Source organism: Phaethon lepturus, unplaced genomic scaffold, assembly GCF_000687285.1.
Source record: "Phaethon lepturus isolate BGI_N335 unplaced genomic scaffold, ASM68728v1 scaffold1254, whole genome shotgun sequence".
Taxonomy (NCBI): domain Eukaryota; kingdom Metazoa; phylum Chordata; class Aves; order Phaethontiformes; family Phaethontidae; genus Phaethon; species Phaethon lepturus.
Genome location: NW_010532439.1, coordinates 98,378 through 123,477, shown reverse-complemented (window position 1 = coordinate 123,477; position 25,100 = coordinate 98,378). Strand labels below are relative to the sequence as shown.

The following is a 25,100-nucleotide window of genomic DNA, read 5'->3' as shown; positions in this document are numbered from 1 at the left end:
AAAAAAAAAAAAAAAAAAAAAAAAAAAAAAGAAAAAAAAAAAGAAAAAAAAAAAAGTGAAGACTGGATTAGGTGCCCAGTAGGCAAATACTTTACATTTTAAATATAGAACTTTACCCCAAAAGGATCTACCCTGAGAGAAATTATTTAAGAGGATGTTGATTCTGGAATATCCTTTTCCTATTTATAGCTCTTTATGCCATTTATTTCTCTTTTGAAGACTTGATTTTACATAGCTCTGATATTAATATTCTTAAGGAAGGATGATGTATTTCAAAAGCGCCAAAGGACAGAGAAGCCTTGAGGCCACTAACTTTCCCTGGGACGTCAGGTTCTCAAATCTCATGGGCGCTTAAATGAACAATCTCCTTTTGAAATATGACATCTTTGGCTGACTTGCTACTTTCATCATTATTCTATTCAGACACATCATTGTCACCTCAAGACCAGGCTGCATTTGTCTCCAAGGTTTTTTGCTTTCCCCAGACCTGCTGCAGCCATGTGAGGAGGCAGTCAAAGACAGAACTTCTCCTCCCACGGCTCCCACAAAATGATTTCCATAACCCAGCTCATTTGTCACATCGCTGGCAGCGGTCAAAGAAGGGAGAGAGGAGAAGCAGGGGTGTATCTGCCCCTGCTTCCCAGGTCACCTGCTCTACGTGTCCTCAGAGCAGAAGGGGCCCTCTCCCGTGGCGTTAAGTAGCTGGAGACAAGTGATCGGTGGGAGCTGTTTCCATCATTTGCTGAGCAAACAGTGGAAAGGGAGCAGCAAATCACACTGGAAGTGTAAAAATTCATAGAGTCACCCACAAAACTTGGTGCCAGGAAAACAATTAAAGGAAAATTCAATTCTAGGTTATGGTTTGGATGAGTGAACGCCGTCTGGATCACAGAAATTAAGATAGGCTTGTACAGAGCCTTCCTACAACATCTGCTCAGAGAACAGAAGAGCAGTGGGCCATGCCTGAAGAGGGGACTTGGGGGTTCACGCTTTCTTCTCCTGTCTCATGCAGGTCAGAAACTCACCCAGCAGCAGATTACAGGAACTGTGATAATTGCACTATAAAATTGCATTTTTTCTCTCTCCTGGTCTTTCAAGCTTCAACGGAGAAATAGAAATTAACATGGCTATTTGGTGCAATAAATCCCAAAAGGGAAGCGAATCGGTGTTTGGCGGAAGCCGGGGGACTTTCTCTAAAGACCAATTTCAGTCCATACATGAGGACACGGAGTTCACTCAGAATATATTACATGCCTTTTTCCAAGGCAAAAAAAACCCCATCACTGCATATCTGAGCACGTCAGGGAATTCGTATTTTGAGAAGAGAACCAAATATGGTTGAGTGCAATAGGTTAAAAATACCCTTCAAGAGTCTATGCACCACATGAAGGGGATTTTTTTTTTTTAAAATGCTGTTTGCATGCCAAAAGAGAAAGAGGAACACAAAGTTATAGGGAGGTGACAACCCACAAGACAATGTGACATCAGCAAGACATATTTCACTTTTCAAATGAGACTGTTCAAAAATGGGTTAGGCGAATGCATCACATCGTTGGCGTACACATTGATTTACCTCTGCTGTACAAAGACAGGTAACAATCAGGAGAGTTCGGAACCTTTGTGTAACATAGCAGTTAAGTCACTCAGTTATATGTTTTGGAAGCGCACGCCTTAAATTAATCTAACCACAGTAGGAACATGGTGGGCTTGACTCTGCCTGAACGATGTGGGAAGTCAGGAGCAACTCCACTGCTGCAGAAGAACCTTACAGGGGTGCGCGTCAGCGAGCACTCTGATCTCCTCCTTCGGCCCATCTTTGTCCCTGCGCTTAACTTCAGTTCAAAGCTAAGCATGAGCTTAAGTAATGACCCAAATAAAGGATGGATTTCGGCACAGGCTTGTATCTTCCTGAACTGTCATCTAAGGGGAAAAACGTACCAGATGGGGATGCAGGGAGAGGCCTCTGCACAGAACAATCCCCATCCACGCAGAAGAGCTGGGAGGTGAGAGAGGGATGAGGGAGGCCAACAAAAAGTAGATCCCAAAGGGCTGGACCCTTCTGGGCACTGTTCTCCCGGTCCTTGGCACAGGGACAGTGCTCGGAGCATGCCCTCCCTCTCTGGGTCCCTACTTAAACAAAGGGGAATTATCAGAGCCCCACAAACACTCACATTGCCGGTTCCTCCCTCCACAAAGCAACTCTCCCCATTCCCTCCTGCCACCCCATGCTCCTCTCAGAGCTATTCTGGGATGGCTCGAGAACTCATGAGCTCCTGTGCCTTGCAGACATCTGCAGCTGGCACCCCGCCACGAGAGATGACCACTCGCCTTCCTCTCCCATCCCAGATACCACACATCCTTCTCCACATCGCCCTCAGACATGGCAGCTCCCCACCAGCACCCACCCACCCCTCTTCCCGGCACCCTCCACTCCAGAGCAGGGCCGATGACCCCTCCGCGCCCAATCAGACCTCAAACTACTCGGTTTTTGCGAGGTTCATGTCTCTGAGGCACCTCGAATTACAGAATGGCACATCAGGAAAGCAAATGTTATTGGGGTGGCCTAAATGTAAGGCATAACCTGCTCCAATCGTGCCACCTTTTGCCGAAAACCCACGCTACTCCTGAGACGTGCGCCATCGTCCTGGGCTGCCCACCATTTTCCTCCACAGCTTGCTGGCACAGAGATATTAAAAGTCCCGCCATCCAGATGCAATAGCTCAGGCTTTTTCATCGCTGTTGTTACTATTATTATTTTTAGCAGTGGCAGTATACCTCTATACAAACAGGAGGAATCGTTGGATGGAAGAGCATGACAAATATACAGTGTAAAATGCAAGAGGATGCTGCATTATTTTTGCGTGGAAAAATGCGTGAGGAGACCGATTAAGCTCCTTTCTAAACACCACCTGCTGTGACACCGGAGTTGCAAAGCACCAGGGTCAGCACTCTGACAAATCCCAGCTCCCAGTATGCCCTGGCCCTGGTTTTTCTCTGTCCTTACCACATTTGCAGGGTGCAGACTCCCTGCTGCCCACTGACCATGACTTCACGGTCCACCTTGCTGCCCAGTCCTTCAAGAGCAGGGCCGCCATGCACACCCACCCTCTTTTTTCTTGATTTCCCATCAGGTTAAGCAGTTCTTCCTCTTCCTCAGTTGCTCCCTCTCCCTTGCAGAGAGTAATCCACCCTTGCGGTGGGACCCCCCTGCCAGGAAAGCGGTGTCCTGCCTCTCTCCCTTCTCCCAGTTCCCACTACGGGGGTGACTCCTCCCGAGCTCCCCTCCGGCGGGTGACACCCTAATCATTATTGCAAGGCGATAACAGTCCCAAAGGAGGGACCCTTGCCTGTCACCTTCTCTGGCGTGCAGACGTAAACTACCTTCCTGATGGCACGCTCATCACCCCTGAATGCTCCTCACCCAGGCTTGGACCTCCTCCACCGCTATGGCTCACAAATCCCGGATGGGCCACCAGCCCCTCACTCACAGCAGAGCCTACAGTGTGCTCCAGGTCCAGGAGCTCATCAAGTGCACAGAAGAGATTTCCCCAAATAATCACAGTGCTCAAACTTGAAATTGTTGTTTCAAGTGCAGCACAGCAGCCTATTTCCAGGGGCGTTTCACACTACTCTTCTTCAGACGCCGAGCCCTTGCCCCACCACACGCACACACGCACTATATGTATTAAAATCAACCCTTTGGAGAGGAGGAGAGGACTGGCTTGATGGTCTGCATCACAATGGGAATGGAGAAATTCCGGAGGGCTAATCCTATTTGGATGTGAATTCCCACAGCCTCCCTCAGCTTCACCAGCTGTGAAGCGTACACAGCTGTATAGACCTGACCTCACTTTAGCTTAAACACTTTCTGTACAGTTGAATTATTGCAGTTGCTTTGGATGATTTCTGTTTGCAGGATCCTTTCGCTACTGAGGAGGATGCTGTTGTGGTAGGCATTGAGTTCTTCACTCGCTCCAGCCATGGAGTGGTGACTGCAAACCTGCATGGCAATGGCAGCCAAGGTGTTCCATGCAGGTCACTGCTGTTTTACTGATTGCTTTTGCTATTTTAGAGTTAACGGCGCTTCCGAGAAGCAGAAGGCTGTACTTTTGCAAGGAAAAGCCTATCTAGACAAAGGTAGGGAAATGATTCTGCTTGCAGATATGAGTCAGCAACTTTAACATTGCGAAAAGGTTTTTTCCTTTGTTTGGTTTTACGTTTATGTTTTCATGGGTGGTTTTTAAAGAAAATCCCAGCATATGAATTGAGAAGAATTCTCAGTTCTGACAGTTTTCATTTAGAACATATGATGAAACCATATATGCAATGCTAGTCCATTCTTAGCATTATTGGAGGATAGGAAAGCATACATTCCGGATGGGTTTCTGGGCTGCAAAACTAGTATTTTACATTTACACCATAAGCTACTTGTCTTCCTGGTGAGGAAATACCTTCTGATGTCTTCAGAAAGCTGCCAGCTCTGCCCTGGCCCAGAGACCCAGCAGCGCCGACTGATGTACCATGCGAGTCCATGTGCTGTCCCATGCCAGGCAGCTCCTCCACCACCTCAGAAGCCCAGCTAAGGGTGACCCAAGTAACCAGCCCATGAAAAAAACAACTCTGCATTTTGTTCAGGCTGAGGATCAATTGCTCCTTGCTCTCACACAAGCCTCAGTGAGACCGGCCTAGGCGGAGGGAGGGTTTACCCTCAGGCTTTTGTGTACCAAGGCATCGGTGCTCCAGAGTCCGCACAAGGGTATCTGTCACGTTTTTTGAACTTGCATCCAGTGTTGGAATGCACCATCCTCGTTGCCTCTCCTGCATTAAAAACATTAATGGCTGAGACTTGACCCACAACCGAGTCAAAGTGATGACCTGGCCAGTGACCACAACAGGGAAATATTTCACAGGCAGCTTTAACATCAGGTTTGACACGACTGGCTGCAGCACAAATCCCTGAAGAGATGCCAGCGTTGGGAGCGCGGCACAGAACGGTCCGGGGTAACGCACTGTTCTCGCAGTGCTGCACACAATTTTCTCTATTTAAAAAATATCCCATAGCCATCCCATGGACAGCATAAGTCTAGATTGATAAATTAGATATAGCATACAGCCCCTGCCCTGCAAGGATGTACTATCTAACAGCTGAGCTACGAATACTGCCTGAACTGTATCTTGTAACATGTGCAATCTCATATGCTGCAGGCAGCTGCCAATACCATTTCTGACGGATTTTTAAAACGTGGGAAGTTTGGTATTTAGAATACAAATCTAGAGGATTTACATAGGGATGCATTTGGGATCTCTTTTCAGTGGTTCCAAGTCAAATCAACCCTGGTGTTAACTTTGAGTTCAGCGAGGCCACAGTTTTACCGTGTGAAGTTTTCAACTAAATAGTGGATAAAAATATATAGGGTTATAGGGGGCTATGCCATACCGGCACATCAAGCACGTGTAATCCCTTCTTCAGATATACGTTGCAAGGTTCATTCAGGTTTCATAGCAGGACTTCCACATTCCCAGTGCTAGCGCTTTACCTGTTCTTCATCAGCATTCCTTTTTTTTTCCCTACACTCTCTGCTGGCCCTTGCTGGAGACTGTCCTACCCATGGAGTTTGTACCATGTAATAATTTAAACCAGGGACACATTTCCCTAGTTATCTTCTTACTAAAATTGTTCTAGGGGTATAATCTATACAGTGGATATGGCTGTACCAGTTATGAAGGTGCTTTGTATGAGTTCAGGTTATTGTATAGCAGTGGAACATTCTTCTCATTAAGAGGGCTGTATCATATTAATTAGCCAGGTACACTAATAACTATCCAAAGCATGAAACAAAATTCAGGTGATAACCCAAACCCTTCCCATTGATCACAAATTACTACAGGCTACAATTTGCATGTGTGTGTGTGTGCATGCGTGCAAGGCAGGCAGAAAAATAAAAAGCAAGCAATAGCCCATGAGAGTTTTGTAAGGGATTACTCCGCATTCAGGGAAAAGTAGTGAAGGAAAAATGAAAACAAGGTTAAAACCAGACACGTATCCATCAACTCAATTAAGACCCAAGGGGAAAAACTAAAGGCTGCCGAGTGGTACAGCGAGTTAATGCTCCTCCAAGGCGGAGCGGCAGAGGAAATGCTGGAGAAGGAACTTTGCTGCCGTGTGAGCAGAATTAATAATGGGTGGTTCTGGACCGGCTGAGCTGCTGAGCAGCCACTTCTAAATGAGTTGTTAATGGGGAACATGGAGAGTTAGGAAGTAATGAGGACTTTGTCAATACAGCTGTGGATAAAAGTGGGTAAGGAACCACTTAAGGAAAAAACCATCACACAAATCTGCAACTACAGATTCTGTGCTTTCCGGAGCTTAAGAAATTACTTGCAATAATTTTGGAAGTGTTGTAGAGGCTGAGAAGCAAAACAGAACCACAGGACAGATCCTTTTATTAAATGAGAAGCAGCAAGCAAGCAAGAAATCTTGGTAACAGTGGCCTCATCTACAATTTCTTTTTGTTTTTTTAGCTCCCAGGAAAGCAAAAGAATGAACAAACCTAAAAAATCTGCAGCCGCCCACAGGTGGAGGCACCGGAGGAGCACTGCTTTCGCAGGCAACACGTGGCACAAGACCAACGTCTCCACCACGTCCCTACTGGGTGCATTAGGGAAGGGGGACCCCACCCCTTCCCCATACCTCCATGCCTGCCAAAAAAGCTGTTTACATGGTACCCAGGGCCATTAGATAACCCACCCCAGCAGGACTGGCTTGTGTTAGTGCCAACACCACAGCCAAAAAATCACAGAGTTTCTTCCAAAGTGACCAGATTGAAAGAAGAATAGGAATTTGGGGTGGGAGGGGGTCACACATCCATCTTACAGTTGGGTTTGTCAGCATTGAGGAAGTGGGGAATCTTTTCCAGGTTTTCTGAGCAATCCTGGCCACCTTCCACCTCCCTCCCCTCTCATGAAAGCAGCTCCCCCCTCCCCAGCAAGAGCTTCACTGTATAATCATTTTTCCTTTTTATTTTATGTAAAGACAAACACTATTAAAAACACACTGCATTCTCGTTTCTTTACCTCCATGAAGAGCAAACACAGAGAAATGCTCCCTAGAAACGAAGCACCGGATTTATTCAAAGGTAAACATCCCGTTTTACACGTCCCCCAAGACTTTGAGGGAGGTACTGCTTTCTGTGCTGGAAAGTGCTAAGCCAGGCAGGTTCGCCACCGTAACAGCTTCCCTCCCGTATCCAGCCTCTGCAGAAGGACATGCAGAGCCTTGGCAGCTCCCTAACTCAACCCCGTTCAGAGCTGAGGTCCAGGTGGGCTAGAGATGGGTGGGAAGGATGGAATCAGCTCTCATGGGGCCACCAAGACATGCAAGTGCTGGGAGAGCTCTCTGTCCACATCACACAGCCCTCCTCACCCTGGGCATGCACGGTCAGGGAGGAGGGGGCCAAAACAGTAGCCAAGTTTGCTTCACATGAGCCAAGGACAACCCCCGTTTCATGGAAATACTGCCTACAGCCAGATCCACACAGTCCTGGCTTCTCTGCACTAGCAGGGACACAGAGAGGCCAAGAATGGGGAAAGACGCCTGGACCTCCTTGCTTCCCTCTGGGCTTCTTCCAACATAACAGCAATTGCCACAGCTGGAGAAGAAAGAAGAGAGGGAATACGGCGTGTAGATGGGGCACAAAGTTTGCAAATATTCTGTATATAAAAATGTTGAGTTTAACAAAACCACTCCCCTGCAATGCACAAAAACCCATCACGGAAACCAAAACCACTAGAAATAAGTCATGGACCACAAAGCATGCTTGCATGTAAAAAAAAGATGGGAAATAGGTAGGAAGGCTCCTCAGAACACTAAGGAGAAGTCAGCTTCACCAATCTCTTCTCCGGGCAGCACAGGATGGTTGCATCCATCTGATGAAGCTCCAGAGCACAAACCCTGTGGAAATATCCAGGCTCATGCTTAACCCTGCATCGCTCCCACTCCAGCACTAAGCACTAACGCATGTTTGATTAGGCAACAGGAGGAGTATCTGCTCCTTCCAAAAGTGACCACAGGCTCTTGGCAATAACACCGAGTACTTGCTCTGGCCCTAACCGCACACCGCAGTTGTTAAAACTGCCCTGCCAAAGGAAGACGTCTTGCCAGACAGAGTATTCAAAATAAAGCAAAGAAGAACAATCGCTTTAAATAATGGGTGTTTCAAGTAATCTAATGAAGAGAACTCGTATTAAGGTGACCTCAGAGAAAGGAAAACCTGTTAAAGCAAATGCTAAAAGTGATTTTTCAAATATTCCTTGCCTTTTTCACTTTCCACAGGGAAGTCTGCAGAAAGTTTACGAACCCAGAGCCTCAGCATTATTCACCTTTATCTTCCCACCAGTTCCAGTGGCATTACTCCCACAGATAGGGACTACAGATAAAGTGAGAGTATTTTCTAATTTTAGGTATTTTTTGTGCCTACTAACAACTCTTGGACACAAGTTAGGCCTTCCACAATAACAAGGCTGGATTGACAAATCATGAAATTAAAAATAATTTAGAAAAATTAGAAAATTCTAGATTCTTGTCACTTCCCTTCTGTTGGTGGGGTGCTTTGTTTTTTTTTCCCATACTTTGGAAACAATAGAGCAAAAAGCGACAAACATGCTCACGGAGCAACCCAAACTTGAAAAGAAACAAAAAGCCATCCAAAGGCAAATGGCAAAATTCCCAGTAACATCATTAATGCCAGAGTTTCATCTTGTATGCTTTTCTGTAAATCGATATAAAAGTATTTCAATTAAGATATTATATTATATACCATTTATGATTACACATATGATGAGATTCTCAAATGCTGCTTTTGAGATGCAAACCTCATACTGAAACAATAGCCAAGCCCCATATGCACGGCTCTCGGGCACACATGCAGATCAGAGTTTGGCTTACATGTACAGCACTATTTAATACATTGGGATGTAAATGTGGAGCCCAGCTTGAAAAAGCAGCTTGCATTTGCATCACCATGATACCCATCCTAAAAATGAATATCCAGCACTTTACAAGCACCAGTCGCTCCTCTGACCTCCGTACTGGGGAAGCCTGGTTTAGGGCTGGTGAGAAGCGCAGCAGGGAGATAGCAAAGTGTGCCTCAGCACACAAGTGGAGACTTGTGTTACTTGAGGGTTTGCTGGACTTTTGACAGGAGATGGCTTTATTTTCTTGGCCAGCAAGCTGTCCCGTTTGCTTTCTGCAGTGCCTGGGTGCAGAGCTGCCTTGCGCTGAGTACCCTGCCTGCCGGGAGGCATTTAGTGACCCCATCACCAGCTTTGATGGTGTCTCCTTCTCATCTTAAGGCAGACCCTGAGTCAGGACGGGGCCTCAGGCGTGCCTCCCTGACCTGCCTATCCCTGGAAGGAGGGGAACAAGAGCAGCACAGCCAGAGCCTGCCACGTCCCCATCCAGGGCAGCCCTGAGGTTACTCCTGTGCCCGGGTACTCGGCAGGGCTGGAGCCCAGCATCTTTAACGACCTCTCCTTTCCACACACTACTCTATTCATTTTCCACTTCCCCAATCACAGCTGTTGAGCCCTATTAACACACAGAAAAAACACATTTAAACCTGAACCTGCTAGACCAGAAATAGAAGTTCTCATTTTCTTTTCCAAAACACAGAATAGCTGAGCAACAACGAAAGGAAAAGGAAATCTCTCCCGAGTGCACATCTGGAACCAATTTGCTGTATGTAGCCACTGGGTGTCACTTTTGATATATACTGGGTCGGCCACGCAGCACTTGGCGAGAGAAACTGATCAGTTTCAAAGAGGTGATCCTAAACCAAACCAGACTGCTCCGCAGCCTCTCACGCGCAAACTGTAATTAGCAATTAGCCAGCCAGGCTGATTTATTAACAAAACATCTTCGCCACGACATTAAGCACCGTGCAGTGGCTCTTACCTCTCAGTCTGCAGTGTGACTTTTGATGGCTCCACGTTGGGGTTTTCCCACTCCATCTGTGGACAGTGCATGAAGTAGCAGAGAGTGTACAGAGCCTCCGGCTCCCAGTAGAGCGATCCCTGCTTCTGATGCATTGGCGTCCCGTTCCCGTGCTGCTTGGCGTTGAGGGGCTGGAGGTGGTGCATTGCTCGAGACACCAGGTCGCCTGGAAAAAAGCAAAAGCTGGGTGAATGCCAGGTTTTCAAACCAAAAGGCGTGCCAGGTTGGTTTTCCCTTCCATTTAACCTCACATACATAAATAGTAAACGGTAGGACAGGATCCTGTACGCTGCTCATCACCAGGTTGGACTTTGCCTGGTGGTTTACATAGCGTGGCATGACATATGTGGGCTGCAGGCAAGCCCCCAAAGGCCTGGGGGAGATGGCTTTCTGTAAATACGGTGTGTCAGCAGTGTCAGGCTAGCCCACCTCAGCACTGCCAGCAGAGCCAGGACACCAGGGCTGGGGTCACAGCTACCTACAGGCAGTCCTTGGAGGCTGCCAAAACGCCATAGGCCCAAAAATGACCAGTGGGGATGATGCAGAGTGGCACCAAGTAGAGGATGGCAGGGAAATGCAGCCCCTTGCAGCAAGGAAGGGAGCAGTCAGGTAATGCGCAGAGCGCTGCGGGAGTGCACGAAGGGGCATGTGGGTGACTGCTAAAAGACAGTATCAGAAATGTGCAATGGAAATTACAATTTGTAAGCTCAGGCTGAGCCTGGGAAACTTCCTGTTAGCAGAAGAGCAAAACCTGGGAAGTAGGCTCACCCAGCCCCTCAGGTTTCCAGAGCACGGAAAATGGCTCAAGAGAAAGATGCTCATCATCTCCCCTGTGCCGATGTGGTTCTGGGCGCTTCCTCATAGAGCAGGTATGGGAAACCAGCCGCAATATGTGGACCGAGATCAGCAAAGCCAGCAAGTGAGTTTAGCAGGCAAATACACGGGCAAGCAGCAGTGAGTCTCTTAGCACGGTACTGATTGTAACTAATTAACTAAAGCATCTCCCTCCGAGGCAGTGAATTTTAGGTTTGTTGACTAGTGACCACTCTATCAAAGGCAGGGAAACAACTGTGGTTATAAACTGCCTGTTTTCACATGTTCAAATCACTCTGAGAGCGCTTTGGGGGGAAATAATGATCTCGGATCAAATCAGATGGCTTGTTTTAAATGAAAATCTGAGCAAGAGCCCTTTGGGTCATTCTTAAGCTATACAAAAGTGAGTGATGGGGGAAAGAGGACATAATTTTCCAGTGCTAAGAAGTCACACACTTTCTCTTATTTGCTTTTCCCAAGTGACCACTGAGCACTGAAACTTGGAAGGAAAAGTTGGAAATATACACCAAGGTAGGAACATAAAACCACATCGGAGGCGGGGGGCGGGACACACGGAACCAAATTCCTGGGCAAACTTAAAAGGAGAATCATTTTGACCGTGTGCAAGGCAGAGTATAGGGTTCTTTTGCAAAGTCCCACCCCTGTGAACACAACACAGCACATCACCTCTCTCCAGCCTGACTTGCACCGAAAATGCTGCTGCTGCTGCGATAATGTGCACCAGGGAGAACAGAAACGTCTCACTGAAAAATGCTCAGCCCAGTCCTCCAAAAACACAGCCTTAAAACCATGAAGAGAAGAAAACCACTGGCATGAAAAAACTGCCGAGTCCATGATTTCAGGGTTTTGACACAATTTTTTGCTGCACTCTGCAATATTCCTCTGATTCAAAGCTTTCATTTAAAAATAGTTTCTGCCTTTTCCCTCTGCCAGGAAATTGTCATGATAGGACCAATCTTGCAGCCCTGCACGCTCATAATTTCCGAGAGAAGCTGTGCACGTGGAAAGCCTGCAGGATCAGGTCCACAGCAGAAACAGATATGCCTCTGAGATGACTCCCCAGTCCTGCACAAAATGATCTACAGGCAACCAGAAGCAGCAGGAGCGTTTGGGACCCCCTTCACTCAGCCCACTCCGTCACAGCAGATGTGCACTGCCAAGCCTCGCGTGGGCCAATGTGACTGCTAGCATCCGTGCTGAGAGAAAAAGTGAATTCCTCTCTTTTTCTCCAAAAGGCAAAAAAAAAAAAAAAAAAGCCTCAGCAGTGCTGGCTGCAACACCCAGCTTTAACAATAAATAGCAAAAGCAGAGAAAAAGAAGTTGCACTAAATTCAGCCTTTTCAGGCCCAAGCCGCTGCGGCACCAAAGCATGTGGTTAAAGTTAAGCACATGACCAGTCTTATTTCAGCGTATTGAGACAGCAGGCACCAGAGAATGCCTCTGACTTCTGTCCCGAACAATGAATAAAAATCAGGATACAATTTAGGCCCAGATCCAGGCAGCAGCATTACTTCATCCCCACTCCTCCCCGAGTGCTGGGGCGATGCAACTTCAATGACACATCCAGTGCCAGAGGAAGCTGCACGGTGAGTGAGGAGGGAAAGCAGCAGCAAGAATGACGTAGGCAGGGCAGGCAGCTCAGCATCGCTGCTGATGCAAGACTGGAGGAACTCGAGCCTCATGGAAATCAATGGCAAAGCTCCCATCTGTTTCGGTATGACCAGGAGTTTGCTGGTTTATTCTGTATTTCCTCAACTTTTTCCTTAAGAAACCCAAACCAATTCATGCCATTAAGCCTGAATTAATGTTTTTTTTATGTTTAAGCCTCACTGAATTACATTATACCAAGACCTGACGGGCTTAGGTCTTGCTTTTGCCTTTGCTATGTTATCTCTGGTTACATTTCAAATAATTTCTATATTAACAATTATTACAACATTCCTCTATCAGAGAAAATTCAATGCTTAAATAATCAATACCTATAAAGCATCAAGCTTCACAGAGGACAGTAAGTCAGCATAAAAAGCTGCATTATGATCTTGGTACCCAAGAGGCAGAGCACTGGAGGCAGGACAGCAATCTCTGCTCTCTACTGTATTTCACAATATACAGCCTCGGTCAAGCCGCTGCATGCCGTGGTGCCCTTCTCTCCTCCAGCTGCCTCCAGTTAGGGTGCAAATTCTTCAGGCAGAGACTGTGTCTCAGCATATCTGTGCACCAGGATTAGTGCCGACAAGGGAGGAGGGAGCCGACAGGCGCACGCACATGCTGTATGGTAGTACTTATGCATACGCTGTGAAACGTAGCATAGTGTCACATCTGGTTCGAGATGCATGTGTGTTATTTCAATCCCTACCACATTTTGCTACTTCTATTCTTCCTTGCTAGTAGGCTTTTACTTCTGTATTTTCTTTACAAGAAAACGGAAAAAGTTGAAATTCTCTCCGATCCTGGCCAGGGCATTCCAAAGCCCGTGGATATGAAACCAGCTGCATGATGGGACTTACTGGTCTGGTCTCCAGCAGTCAGCCAACTCAAGTCTCATCTGGGAAACTCAACCTATGCTCTCCTTGCCAGCTGTAAAAGCCACAGTACGTCTGAACACCGAGGGTAACACTGAATTTGTGGCCAAGCACAGAGAGGGAAGCCCCCTTCATCACTTCATGTTAACCATCTCTGCTCCTCAGAACCGTGTTCAGCTACAGCGATGCTCTGCAAGGTGACGTTACCTGCTCCCAGCATTGCTGTCTCTCCTGCATATTTTTTGGCCCTGAAAACATGTTGCTCATATATCAACTGAGTGCATCTGGAAGGCAAATAAATTCCCGAGTGCATCATTTCCAAAAAAACCCATAAAAAATAAAAATCCCAGCAGTTGGGTTGATCTTGTAACTGCAGGGATGCAGTTCCTGAGGTTCTGTGGCGTCACGACACAAGGGGCTCGGTGGGGATCCCTGCCTCGCCACCCCCTGCGCTCCTTCTCACCCCTGTACCACCACCTGCAACCCATCTGAGCAGCAGCCTGGGGAGCCGATCTGCCTGACAAAAAACCTTGCCAATTTTATTTTGTTTTTAATTTAAACCAAATAAACACTTCCACAATTTATGCAATGTAAGCCAAGCAAGCCGACGCACAAACTGCTCTGCTGGCAGAGCCAGAAGAGAAAGACATCACATTGCGTGGGGTAGACACAAAAAAATGAGCAGCGAGGTGGGGGGATATTTGAGGATATTTTTGTTGCCAAAGCTGGGCAGCCAGAACTGGAGGGCAGGCTCCCAGTGGGCAGCAAAGCCCGTGGCAAGCCCCAGACTGGCACTGCCTTGCAGCCCTGGATTGGGATGGGGAAGAGCTCTCCACGCTGGAGCTCGTCAGCCCAGAGGAGAAACACCGTGCCCCGCATGCCGGCTAGCAAAGGACCCACAAAACCATCACCACACCGCAGTGTGTGGAGAGCTGCTGCTGTAGTTACCCGCATTTCATCCTTTCCATGACTAAAGCAGGACTTGCCCATAGCTGCTGCTACTGGTTCACCACGGTTTACAAACGCAAAGTCCACATACATTTTATTTAAAGACTGAAAATATTATATAATGTGCATGTTGTGACACAGGCCTGGTTTAAGGCAATACTGAATATTTAAGGAACAGCTTCACTGACTTCAAGCCAAAGATGTGATGTGACAGGGAAAGTTAAGCTGCGCCAGTCTGTACGGGGGTGGTATATTCAACAACATACAGCAGTTGACGGCTCGAGCCCTCTCCACAGTGACCAACTAATTATTTTTTTCACTGTGTTTGGCTTTGCTAATAGCTACTATCACTGCTCTTACTATTTTAGAGCCCCAAGTTTAAAAAATAACACATCCGTTTCCAATTTGGTAACAGAGAAGGGGGGAAAATGTAGAAGAGCAAAAAGAGGAGGAAGAAAGAGAAAACGATAGAAAACTTCTGAGAAGCTTTCTGAGGGATTTTACGGTCTGTCATGATGGACCTGATCTTGCAGACATGCCCACCTAGGAGCAGGCTTGCTGCTTTTAGAGGGATAAACTTCCATAGCCTAAAATGTTCAGCTGGGTGTGTGTTTGCACAACAACGACCCAGAGGTGAATGACGCTGGACCGATCCTTACACAGCCACTCCCTACAACACCAACCTCAAGTTTAGTTTTTCTTGCTCCAAAAACGTGTCCTAAAGCTGCAAGAACAACTTAACAATGATATTTTTGCACACTGATTACAAGCCACATGGTTCTCTGGCCTGTGTCTTTCCTTCAAAGCCCAGGTGAGGGAGGAGGATCTGTTGTCACCGCAGCCCTCTTCCCATGTGATGCCCCATTGGGGCACCATGTGAAGCAGCAGCTGGCCATGTTTCTTGCACAACAGCACCTTGCAGGCAGCACCCATCAGTTTGATGATGCCAGTCTGATCATCCCTCCAGCTGTCTGTGACTCCACTGTGTGTAGCCTGCTCTCAGGAATCACGCCCTGTGGCGGGGCATGTTGACAGCAGCAGTGTTGCTGCTTCGCTTTGCTACCTAGATGAACATTTTCTCCCGCATGAGTGGGCCAGAGCCACAGACTGAGTCATGCCTGTCCTTCAGAGCCTTTAACAGGAGAAGTGCTGGCCATGGAGCTGAATTCCAGATGACAACTTCCATGGCATGGCCAGTAGTTTCCAAAGTTTTCCCCCTTACAAGCACATGAGCCAGGTGCAAAACTCACATCCTTGACCCGGATTCATGTCACACCTCAGTATAAAAGTCTTGGATCTACAGCTTTTGCTCAGGACTAGCTCTGGGGAGACTATATTGAAAACATGAATTATAACACTGATAATAAACCAAGGTCTATTCAATCTACCTGGTAGCCATGGCCATCCTGCATCCTCCCCATACTGTAGCTAAGTCTCTCCCTTTCTCTCTCCCTGTTGGCTCTGGTTTCTGCACCGAAGTTATGTATTGCTGCAGTTCACCCTGGTGTATGCCTGTAAGCACATGAGTGTGGGTGAATACAAGTAGTTCAACCATGTCTCCGGTACCACGGCAGACTGCCTTGGCCACCCGCTCAGTCAAACACATGAGCCATCCCTACACTCTTGATTTCAGCTGCGCTGTTCCTCCTTCTTTGTTCTGCCTCTGGTGTTGCATCAATCTCTATGTTTCAAAAGTCATCTGAGCAAAAACTGCTTGAGCAAAACCCTTCCTCAAATGATTTATTGGAGGTCTTTCTATCATTAACTCAAGACGACCCATCTATACCAGGAAAAGAGTGCACAGAGAGCTAGGGTGGGTGCACACTAGAAAGTGTTTAGCATGTACTTCACTGTGCACATGCTCTTAGCACAAAGTATATTCAAACGTAAAGCTATGCTCTTCTTGGAACACAGTATATTCCAGATTCAAGAGCCGGCTGCCTCAGGCTGCGGGTGCGCTTGGGGTGCCATAGCCCACAGTCAGTGGAGCATCCCACGTGCAACAGATTCACCATCGGGTTCACCTTGCAGAAACCTCCCCATCTCTGCCATCTCCGCTTGCCCATGTTGTGCCCCTACGTGAATTTGCTACCACAGGCAACCTTTTCTTCTCCTAACAGCCATTCATCTTCATGCACAGAGGAACAAATGAAGGAGCTGTGGTCCCAAACTCTGAATTCAGCACCAAAGAACAGGACCGGGATGCAAGCAGCCCATTTCCTAACAGTGGCTTCCCTGTAGCCTCCCCACAGATCGTTTAACCTTTTATCTCCACTTCTATTTATATTAGAGAGTACATGTTTGTGTGCGATGTAGTGTTTGCAAAGCCTTTGAAGACTCCGAAATTAGGGACTGGATATATCCCATCAAAAAGCCACAATAATAATTAACCTTCTGAAGGTCACATACCTATTATAACACCACTATCAACTTCAAAATCTCCAATCCAATGTGGCAAGCATGATGTTTGTGTTTGATTCCCCTTAAACCATGCCAACTCCAAACACAACAAACTTTGACTCAGATGAATTATTCATCTGCTGACCTAATGCAGAGCCTTCTCTCTGTGGACCGCCACTGCCTTATGGACCACTGTTTCTGGATTTTCTTTGGCCTGACATAGACCCATGTCTTCAAACTCTGAATTTAAGAGTCCCGCCATGGCTGAGCAGGCTAGCTGAAGAGTGCTCACCCCCACCTGACAGACTGCCTGTGCTCTCCACAGCAGAGACTGGGAGGACTGCAAATCTAAGGAAATGGAAATGTTGTTTTAACCCCGAGTGTGCCATGATGCACAGGAGATCAGGGGTGAATAGGAACCTGCACCTGAAGGGTGATGTATGCAGTGGAGTCCTGAGCTGACACACTGGTGTACTGGGGAAGGTCAGTGCACGGTTGGAGCTCCAGCACCCCCCACCCACCAAGGCAATGCCTTTTGCCTCTAACCACTAGACCTGAGTGGGCTTAAACACACCAGGTGTGTTTAACAAGTCCCGGAGGAACAAAACCACCTGCGTGGGGACAGACCCCAGCTCGGCCCCCAGACAGGCAAAGGGGGCTGAGTCTCACCCCATAGGGGAAGCCCCCGAAGGAGCACTGACAGCAGACTGGAACCCAGGCAAGCGATAGCTGCCTCTGTTCAGCCCCTGTAACCCAAGATATAAATCCACTCCCCTGGTCAGCAGGGAAGTGGAAAGGAAGGTAGGAAGGCAGGGTGTAGGCTGGTATTTTCAAATCATTCTCCCTCCTGCTTCGTTTTCACTGATAAATAAATGTATTGCTTTATGGTTTATGATAATGGGTATCTCAGGGGGAATGGAAGGAAAAACAGGGGTTTGTTTGGGGCTACTAAGTAACTCATAACCCTTCTTGTGCACAGACGCAGATAGCAAATGGAGGCTCAGGTCCACCACTCGGAGGGGGCTGCAAGGGCAACGGTGTAGCAGTGAGGGGAGCCTGCAACTAACACTTCATGGAGGCAAGAAACTACCCAGCATTTAAGCACTGCATTGATCTGTTTCATGTTCCTTGCTGGGGTGCAAAGGGGCACCTCAACAACTTCTCTTTTAGCTTTTACACATGGAGTGGGTGACATGTGGATCGCAGTGAGGAGGAATTGCAAACAAGAGGCTCAGAAAGCAGCGGGAGAACGAGGACGTAGAGATCTTGTGCAATAACCCAGTGAAGGGCCCTCAAAAACTAGAAGTATCACCACATCTGAAGACTGCCCATACAGGCTGCCAGTCTATGGCCAAACCCTGCGCTGAAGAGAGCACTATCATCTGAATTGCAGGTTTCAGCTAGTACCTCCGCTTAGCTCAGCGCTGCATGAACCAAACTGTTCACAGGGAATAAGCTTTGGCCTTTCTCTATGGTGCTGCTTAGTCTGAGAAAAACATCTGACAAATAAGACTTTTGTCCTGGCAGTAAATAAGCAGAGCACTTACAAAAGCCCTCCTTCAGATGCCACCCTTCCAGCAAGCACCTTTACCCTGGCATTTGCTTCTATGCCTAGGTTTAACCTCTTATTTACAGGACATGAATCAATTTGTACGGCTCCTGCAGTGCTCCTACTTGTTGGTTGCAGAGGACTGAGACTAGATGAAAAGGCAAGGGCGGGGATGCCGACTTTCATCATCTCCTTGGCTAGGGCTGCAAGGAGAAATGAAAAACAGTATTGGTATGTGCAATCGCATACCTACTTGTACTCAAACAGTAACCCTTCCTTTCATCCCTAAAAGTGTGCCAAGATCTACTGAGAATCTGTTATTTTGGAAATATATACATTCAGCACTGCGGAGGCAAAGAGAGTATGATGGGGAAGGGTGGCGTTTTTCCAATGGCAAACAGGAAAACCTTGCTGAGACCTGAGTGGTGACGTGGAGGAAATACCAGCCTGAACATCACATCTGGGAACTGCTCTAAGGTAAACACCGTTCAAAGCCTAAAAAGCTCTGAGATCAGCAGTGTTAAGTTGCATCTGCATCTTCATATTATCCTAGTTTAAAACAAAAATGCCAACTTGTTGTGATTAACACTCCAGGTAATACCACCACCACCAGTCACCACGGTTTGCACAGGACCAGATGGCAAACTTCTCACCCAGAAAAGCCATAGTTGACTGGCCACCTTTGGACTCAAAGCAAGTCCCGAAGAGTTTTCTGCTCTAACCTGAAGCCATGCATGAAGACATGGTTTGGATGACATGCTAAGCCACAGTTTTTATCCCTCTGTGAGGCTCGAGACACAACCCTTCTGCAACCCTACACATGTGCCTCAATATGGGGTGGTTGTCCCAGCTCGGCCATACACTAACACCTTGCATTCTTCACCCCAAGGCAGTGAGGGAGGAATATTTCTTCGTGACAGCATTGGTGCCCAGCACATCCTAAGGCTCCGCTCTTCCTTGTCACCACGTACATACACACGCAAGAGACAGAGGATTCTCCTTCATCCAGCAAAACACCATCGACCTCCAGTTATGAGCCTCATCCTTTCTGCAGCTGGTCTCCAAGCCAGCAGCGGTAGCGGTATTTTTAGATGGGTGATGAATAGGTGTGTTGGAGTGTTATGCAGTTTGTGGATTGCAAACATGCATATAAAGAAGTTAGGAAAAATATTCAAAGGTCAAAATGCAGTATCATGGGATCTTTCAACAGACAAAGCTCTCCCTAATATTCCTCTCTTCTATTGACTTTACTTATTTTTCCCTGTCTGAAGGGGAAGGAAATAAAAGAAAAGAACTAGAAATCTAGAAGAATCCTCAAAACTTTCTAGGAAAAAAACCAAACATATCTATTCCCCTTCTCCTCTATACCTTGTCTGGAAATACAGGAAACTTCAGGAAAAACTGTAAAGAGAATTAAAAAAAAAGTCTTGTGAAATATTTTCTCTAAGATTAAACAGTGAAATACTGTCAAGCTACTGTTTAAAATCCTATTATTTTTGCTGTGCTTCAGTTCCTCTCAATGTTCTCTATATAATAAGCATTTCAAATGAAATTACATTATTTTAAAACACACTGTAGTAGGCAATTACAATTCCTGAATACTAAATGCCAATATAACATAGGCCAGATTTATTGTTGTTCCTTAACTTTGTACCATGTTCATTATATTTTAATGAACGAGGTTTCACATTAATTTTTCAAGCCTTTTCCTTGGAATCACGCATTACTGCTGTAATTGCGTTGCAGAATTAGGTCTCTATTTACATTCTCCTCCTAAGTCCTGGAGACGAAACCTTCCTTTGATTTTTTTCCCTAAGTCAGCAACATCGCCTCATCTTCACATTTTCGGGAGAGCACCCTAGGGCCAGCAGCGATACCGTGCCCCACCGCCGCCAGGCAGGGCAAGCCCATCCCAGCGACAACCAGTGCCAGCTGCCTGCTAAGCCCAGGAGATGAGAGCAGAAGCACCGGACAAGCAGGGCTTGAGGGGGACCAGAACAGCATCCGTGAAACCAGTTGCATCTGCCCAGCCATGAGGACATCTCAGTGGCAGCCTGGGTCAACCTCCTCCTCTGCAGAGTTCCCAGAGGGTGCTGCCATCCCTCTATGGTCGTGTCCACCATCTCACCTTTCCCCAATCTTCTCTTGCTTCTGTTACCCCCTCAGGGATACGCAGCTCACCTAAACGGTCTTTTCTAATACGCCAACAACATACACGAAAAAACACAGGGAGCAGACAAACGAGGGCCAGCACATGTAGGGCAAGGTGAAGGTACCACAAGACACAAGGCTTTTCACCTTGTGAACCTATTTTTCCACCTGGGACAGACTGTGAAGAAACTAAGAAGATCTGAGCTGAAATACAGGTGCTGGGCAATAAACGGGCCCTGTTTGCCAGCTGTCATCTTCCAGGGGACAGATTTGATTTCCCAGTGTCAAAGCCTCGAGCAGCTTGGCAGCCAGCCACACCACTGCATGCGAGGATGCTGGGCAGAACCGAGAGCAGGGGAAGCCTTTCCTCCACATGCGGGCCTTTGTTAATTCTAGTTATTCTGCGTACTTGCAATACTTCAATTATTAATGTCAATAAACTATAGGAAATCCCATTCAATTAGAATTGCCTTTTTTTTTTCCCTGAGATAAAATTAAATTGCTTTATTCCAAGGCCACTCTTTGCACTTTTTTTTTGCGCTCTTTTGAAGAGAATAGAAATGAAGTCCTGGCACCTGGGATATTGCAAGCTGGTGGGCCACTGCAGACACACGCCGGGGGACTGCCCATTCTGTAGGTGCAGCAGGCCAAACTTCTGTCCTTGCCACTCAGTCCTGGTTGCCATCCCCTCCTCCTCCTCTTCACAAGTGCTATCCTCCTAATTCCCTCCTATCCAGAGACTCTCCCTCATCGCCTTTATTCATCCCCTCAAGAACAGGGGCTTTTACATACCTAACCCTCTCCTCATATACCACTTTCTCCATGCCACAGCTTGCCATATCCTCTTTCCTCTCCACAACGCCACTTCTGAAGCTCTCCACCCCCTCACACCACCGGTGCAACAATAAATCCTCCTTCACCCACTCTCTCCCCACCAACGCACCCTGATCCCCAGGTGTTACCGCCTGGCTTCTCCCCACTGCTCAGCATTTCTGCCCCCACGCTCGCTGCAATTCCCCAGCCTTCCTCCAATTCCCCAGCCTTCCTCCAATTCCCCAGCCTTCCTCCATGGCAGAAGCTTTGCTGTGATCGCCGGGTCACAGCCCCTGCTGGTGCCAGAGACAGATACACAAGCAGTGAACAAAGAGCAAACCCCCTTGTAGCCCCCACCCCTCCATTTTCCTTCCATTTCACGATTTTCCCGACAAATTCACAGGTTTTTGCCCACCAACATGCTGCGCCTCCCCTCTGCGTTTCACAACTCAGTTTTGAGCTCTGCACCGGGACCGCTCCACAGCAAAGATTTCTACCCAACTGAGCATCAAGCCTTGCAAGCTTTGCCAATTACCACTGCTCCTCCTGCTTCTTCCCCGACATGCATCTGCTTGCAGCGGCCGGGGAGGTACCCTCGATGGTTGTCCAGAGGGCTTTCTGGAGGGCTACCAGCGTGCGGGAGGTGCCAACCTCCCTCTGACAGCTGCATCTAACTCCCACTGATGCGCTCTCTTCTTCGAGTTGGCCACCCTGAAGAGTGTTTTGCCTGTGTTTGCAGTCAACAGACATACAGAGAGCAAACCCTATCAACTAAGCATTTGAATCTGAGGTAAGACTACTTAGAGATGATAGATTTCTGGAAACAAAATTAAAACAAAAAAATGGGGAGGAGGATTAAGGAGTCTGGCTTTTTGGGTTGCATACAGAGGTTAAAAAAAATCCAAAATGGAAAAAAAAAACCTTCTGAAATATCCACAGTTACTCATTTATTAAAACACAACTGTATGTACTTCATGAGACAGAGCTGTATCATGCATAATTTAGTTGGCACACAGACAGTACTGTTGTGTGTTTCATGTGCATGAAATAAATAAGCATAAATTACTTAATTTGAATAACACCAAACACCTGATTCCAGAGACGAAGCAACACTTCACGCTAAGGCATGTAAGTGCTCTTGGCTTGTTGTTGTTTCACCAGAGCAGAGAAAAATTAGCAAGCTGAAAACAGAAATTCATTTTGTGGCTTGCAGACAAACATCCATGGTGCCTCCACATGGCTCATGAACAGCACGTAAACTGAGCCCTGATGGAGCTACAGAGGAGACTCCCACTGCTACAGAAAGCACCAAGAAAATGAACATAAGATCCCTATATATGTTCTTTATGATGCTGGTAACACAGAATTCAGTAATAAGAACAACAACAAGCTGGGCAGCCTGTATCTTCAAAGATTTGAATCTTTTCAATTTCTCCTCAAAATCTCGTAACAGACCTCAGTAAAAAAAATACTTGACTATTTCTGACAGACCTCAGGAAAAAAAACCACTTTTTTATCTGAATGTTTCTATTTTCCCACCCATAGCTTCTTATCTCTAACCATACTGTAACCATGTGATTGGAAGGCTTTTCTCTTAATAAATAAAAATTTTTAAAAGGCACTTCTGGTAACTTTATCTCCATGTCACGTGAGGATTTACACGGCATTTGCCTCCTACAATTTACTTGTGCTGAAACCAAAGCTTTCAGATTTTGACAGATGTCGTAGATTATCACATTTCTCAAAAAGTGTTTTGATTAATAGCAAATAATTTATCTTCCAGGAGCAAATTTTTCTGGTGCAGGCTTGAGTTTTGGTTCTTTCCGCTGCTGGAACTGGAGAAGGAAAGTCAGGGTGAAGGATCCTCTGTAACACAGGTGGAACTAGCCCTGCTTTAAATTTGTGACAGTATTTCCTTCACTTACTGCAGCCTTCAGCTTTTTGTCTGCCCATCTCAAAACAGGCATCCCAGTGAAATGAGACAGGACACCAATATGACAGACATTCACAAGTCTGGCCAAGCTGTGAGGTGCTCTCAAATGTAACACAGGGAAGATGAAATAAAACATCTTTCACCTTTAAAAATGAGAGCAGCGTATGCAAACAAGTCCTAGGCATTGCTATGAGACTGCATGAGACTTCTTTCCTCCTGTGGCTTCAGCTTTCCAACTGGCCATGGAGCATAAGCATAAGATCTGACCCAATGTCTCCTTCAACATTAGACATGTTCCCTTGTCTCTTCTCTGCACAACCAGGCAGTGCAAGCAGCTTTGCTTTACTCTGGGGATAGAAACCCAAACATCATCAACAACCTCGTACTTACTGAGTTCAGCAATGCTCCCCACGCGCGTAGCAAGTAAAGACTGCTCAATGGTCCTTAGCTCCGACTGGCTGAACATCTGCACTTCCCCAGGTTTGTTTGACCTTTGCTGGTCTTTGTGAAGGTTCAAGCTGTCCGGCAGGCAGAGAACACCTACAGTGGATAAAAAGAAAGGAGGAGTCCAATGTAATTTCAGCCAGTATGGATGACTTTGCTGCCACCGACGCATTGTTTTGTGGACGTTCCAAGACAAGCTTGTGTGTGCAGAGCTCAAGTACAATCAACATCTGTAACTCAATGCCACAGGTGACTCATGCTCTCAGAATTGGCCCTCGTTAGCTCTTCTAAATATCCTCAAGTCATTTACTATGTCACCTAGGGATAATTCTTACAGAAAATCCTAGAGAATTGCACAAGGAGGAGGTCAAGAGGGTTCCAAAGAAGACTCCTAGAAACTACTCCAAACTCATACATATTTATTCGAAAACAAGATCTCAGCAACAGAATTCTTAAAATATTTGCTTTAAAACAATATATGAGACAGACAACACATTTACAGGATTTTCCTGTAAGGGGAATTTCACCCACAATTGCCAAAATAACAGACAGCATCAAGATGCTCACAGTGTCACCAATGGGCTTATTGAACTTCTTTTGTAAATACAACTCCTGGCAATTTAACTGCTTGAGCTTCAAAAGCCCATTATGCAGAAACCCTTACAGCTGTAAATTTTTGTGGGGCAGGACATAAGTAAAGCTACTGACATAAAATAATTTACATACACATTCATTCAGGCACAAAAGTCACTTTCTGCCATGACATCTAAACCCTCAGGCATAGATAGAGGGCACACATTCAATAATCAAAATCACTGTCATGCTAAAAAACAGAATTTATTTACAAGAGCAAATTCTGCATTACCATTCTTGGGTAACAAACAGATGCACGAAAGTCCAGCTTGCAGAGCAAGTTCTCCTCCCTTCCTCTGGTCTATAAACAGCCAGCTATGGCCATGCGCTCCACAGCATCACCTTCCCAGTCCTGCTGGGACACACAGAGGTGGAGATCCACTGGAGGCAGTGGAATCGTACCTCTTCATGAGGATCAAATTTCATCTTATTTCTGATTATGTGATATGCAACAATTACCCTTGAAAAGAAGCCAGAGTAGGAAATGTATTTTTTTTCCATTATATGGAAAAAATAGGACAGTAAAGCAAAAGGAAAACAAAAGGAAATCCTTCCTGTTATGCACAGGGGGGAGGTTCTGCCCTCATAGGCCAAGCAGACTTTACAAAATACGTTAAGAGGTACATATTTAGTGTTCTTCTTCAGGGGGAAGAACTTATCTAGTTTCCCAGCTCAGTAAATATATGGCGTCTAATTCTACTGATCAACAATTCTACCAGTAGGTTTAACATTGGAGGTCCTGGGCAGACTGGCCAGCTTGATCCCTGTTTACTTCAGTTATGAAACAGCCCCACAAACATCACTGCACTGGAACATCGCAAGACCAGGGTGGGAATGAGACACCTGAGAGGGGATGCTTCTCAGCCACCTTGTTACCTCCAC

At 46.6% G+C, this 25,100-nt stretch overlaps 1 protein-coding gene across 1 annotated transcript in view; it reads right to left on the bottom strand.

Moving 5' to 3' along the window:
* The window catches only part of BTBD11 (BTB (POZ) domain containing 11), a 141,697-nt gene that overhangs the window by 54,294 nt on the left and 62,303 nt on the right, over window positions 1-25,100 (bottom strand). The window contains exons 3-4 of the mRNA XM_010284813.1: window positions 23,532-23,681; window positions 9,953-10,157 (exon numbers count right to left, since the gene is read on the bottom strand). Of these exons, the coding sequence (XP_010283115.1) occupies window positions 9,953-10,157; window positions 23,532-23,681 (355 nt within the window). The remainder of the gene's footprint in view (window positions 1-9,952; window positions 10,158-23,531; window positions 23,682-25,100) is intronic.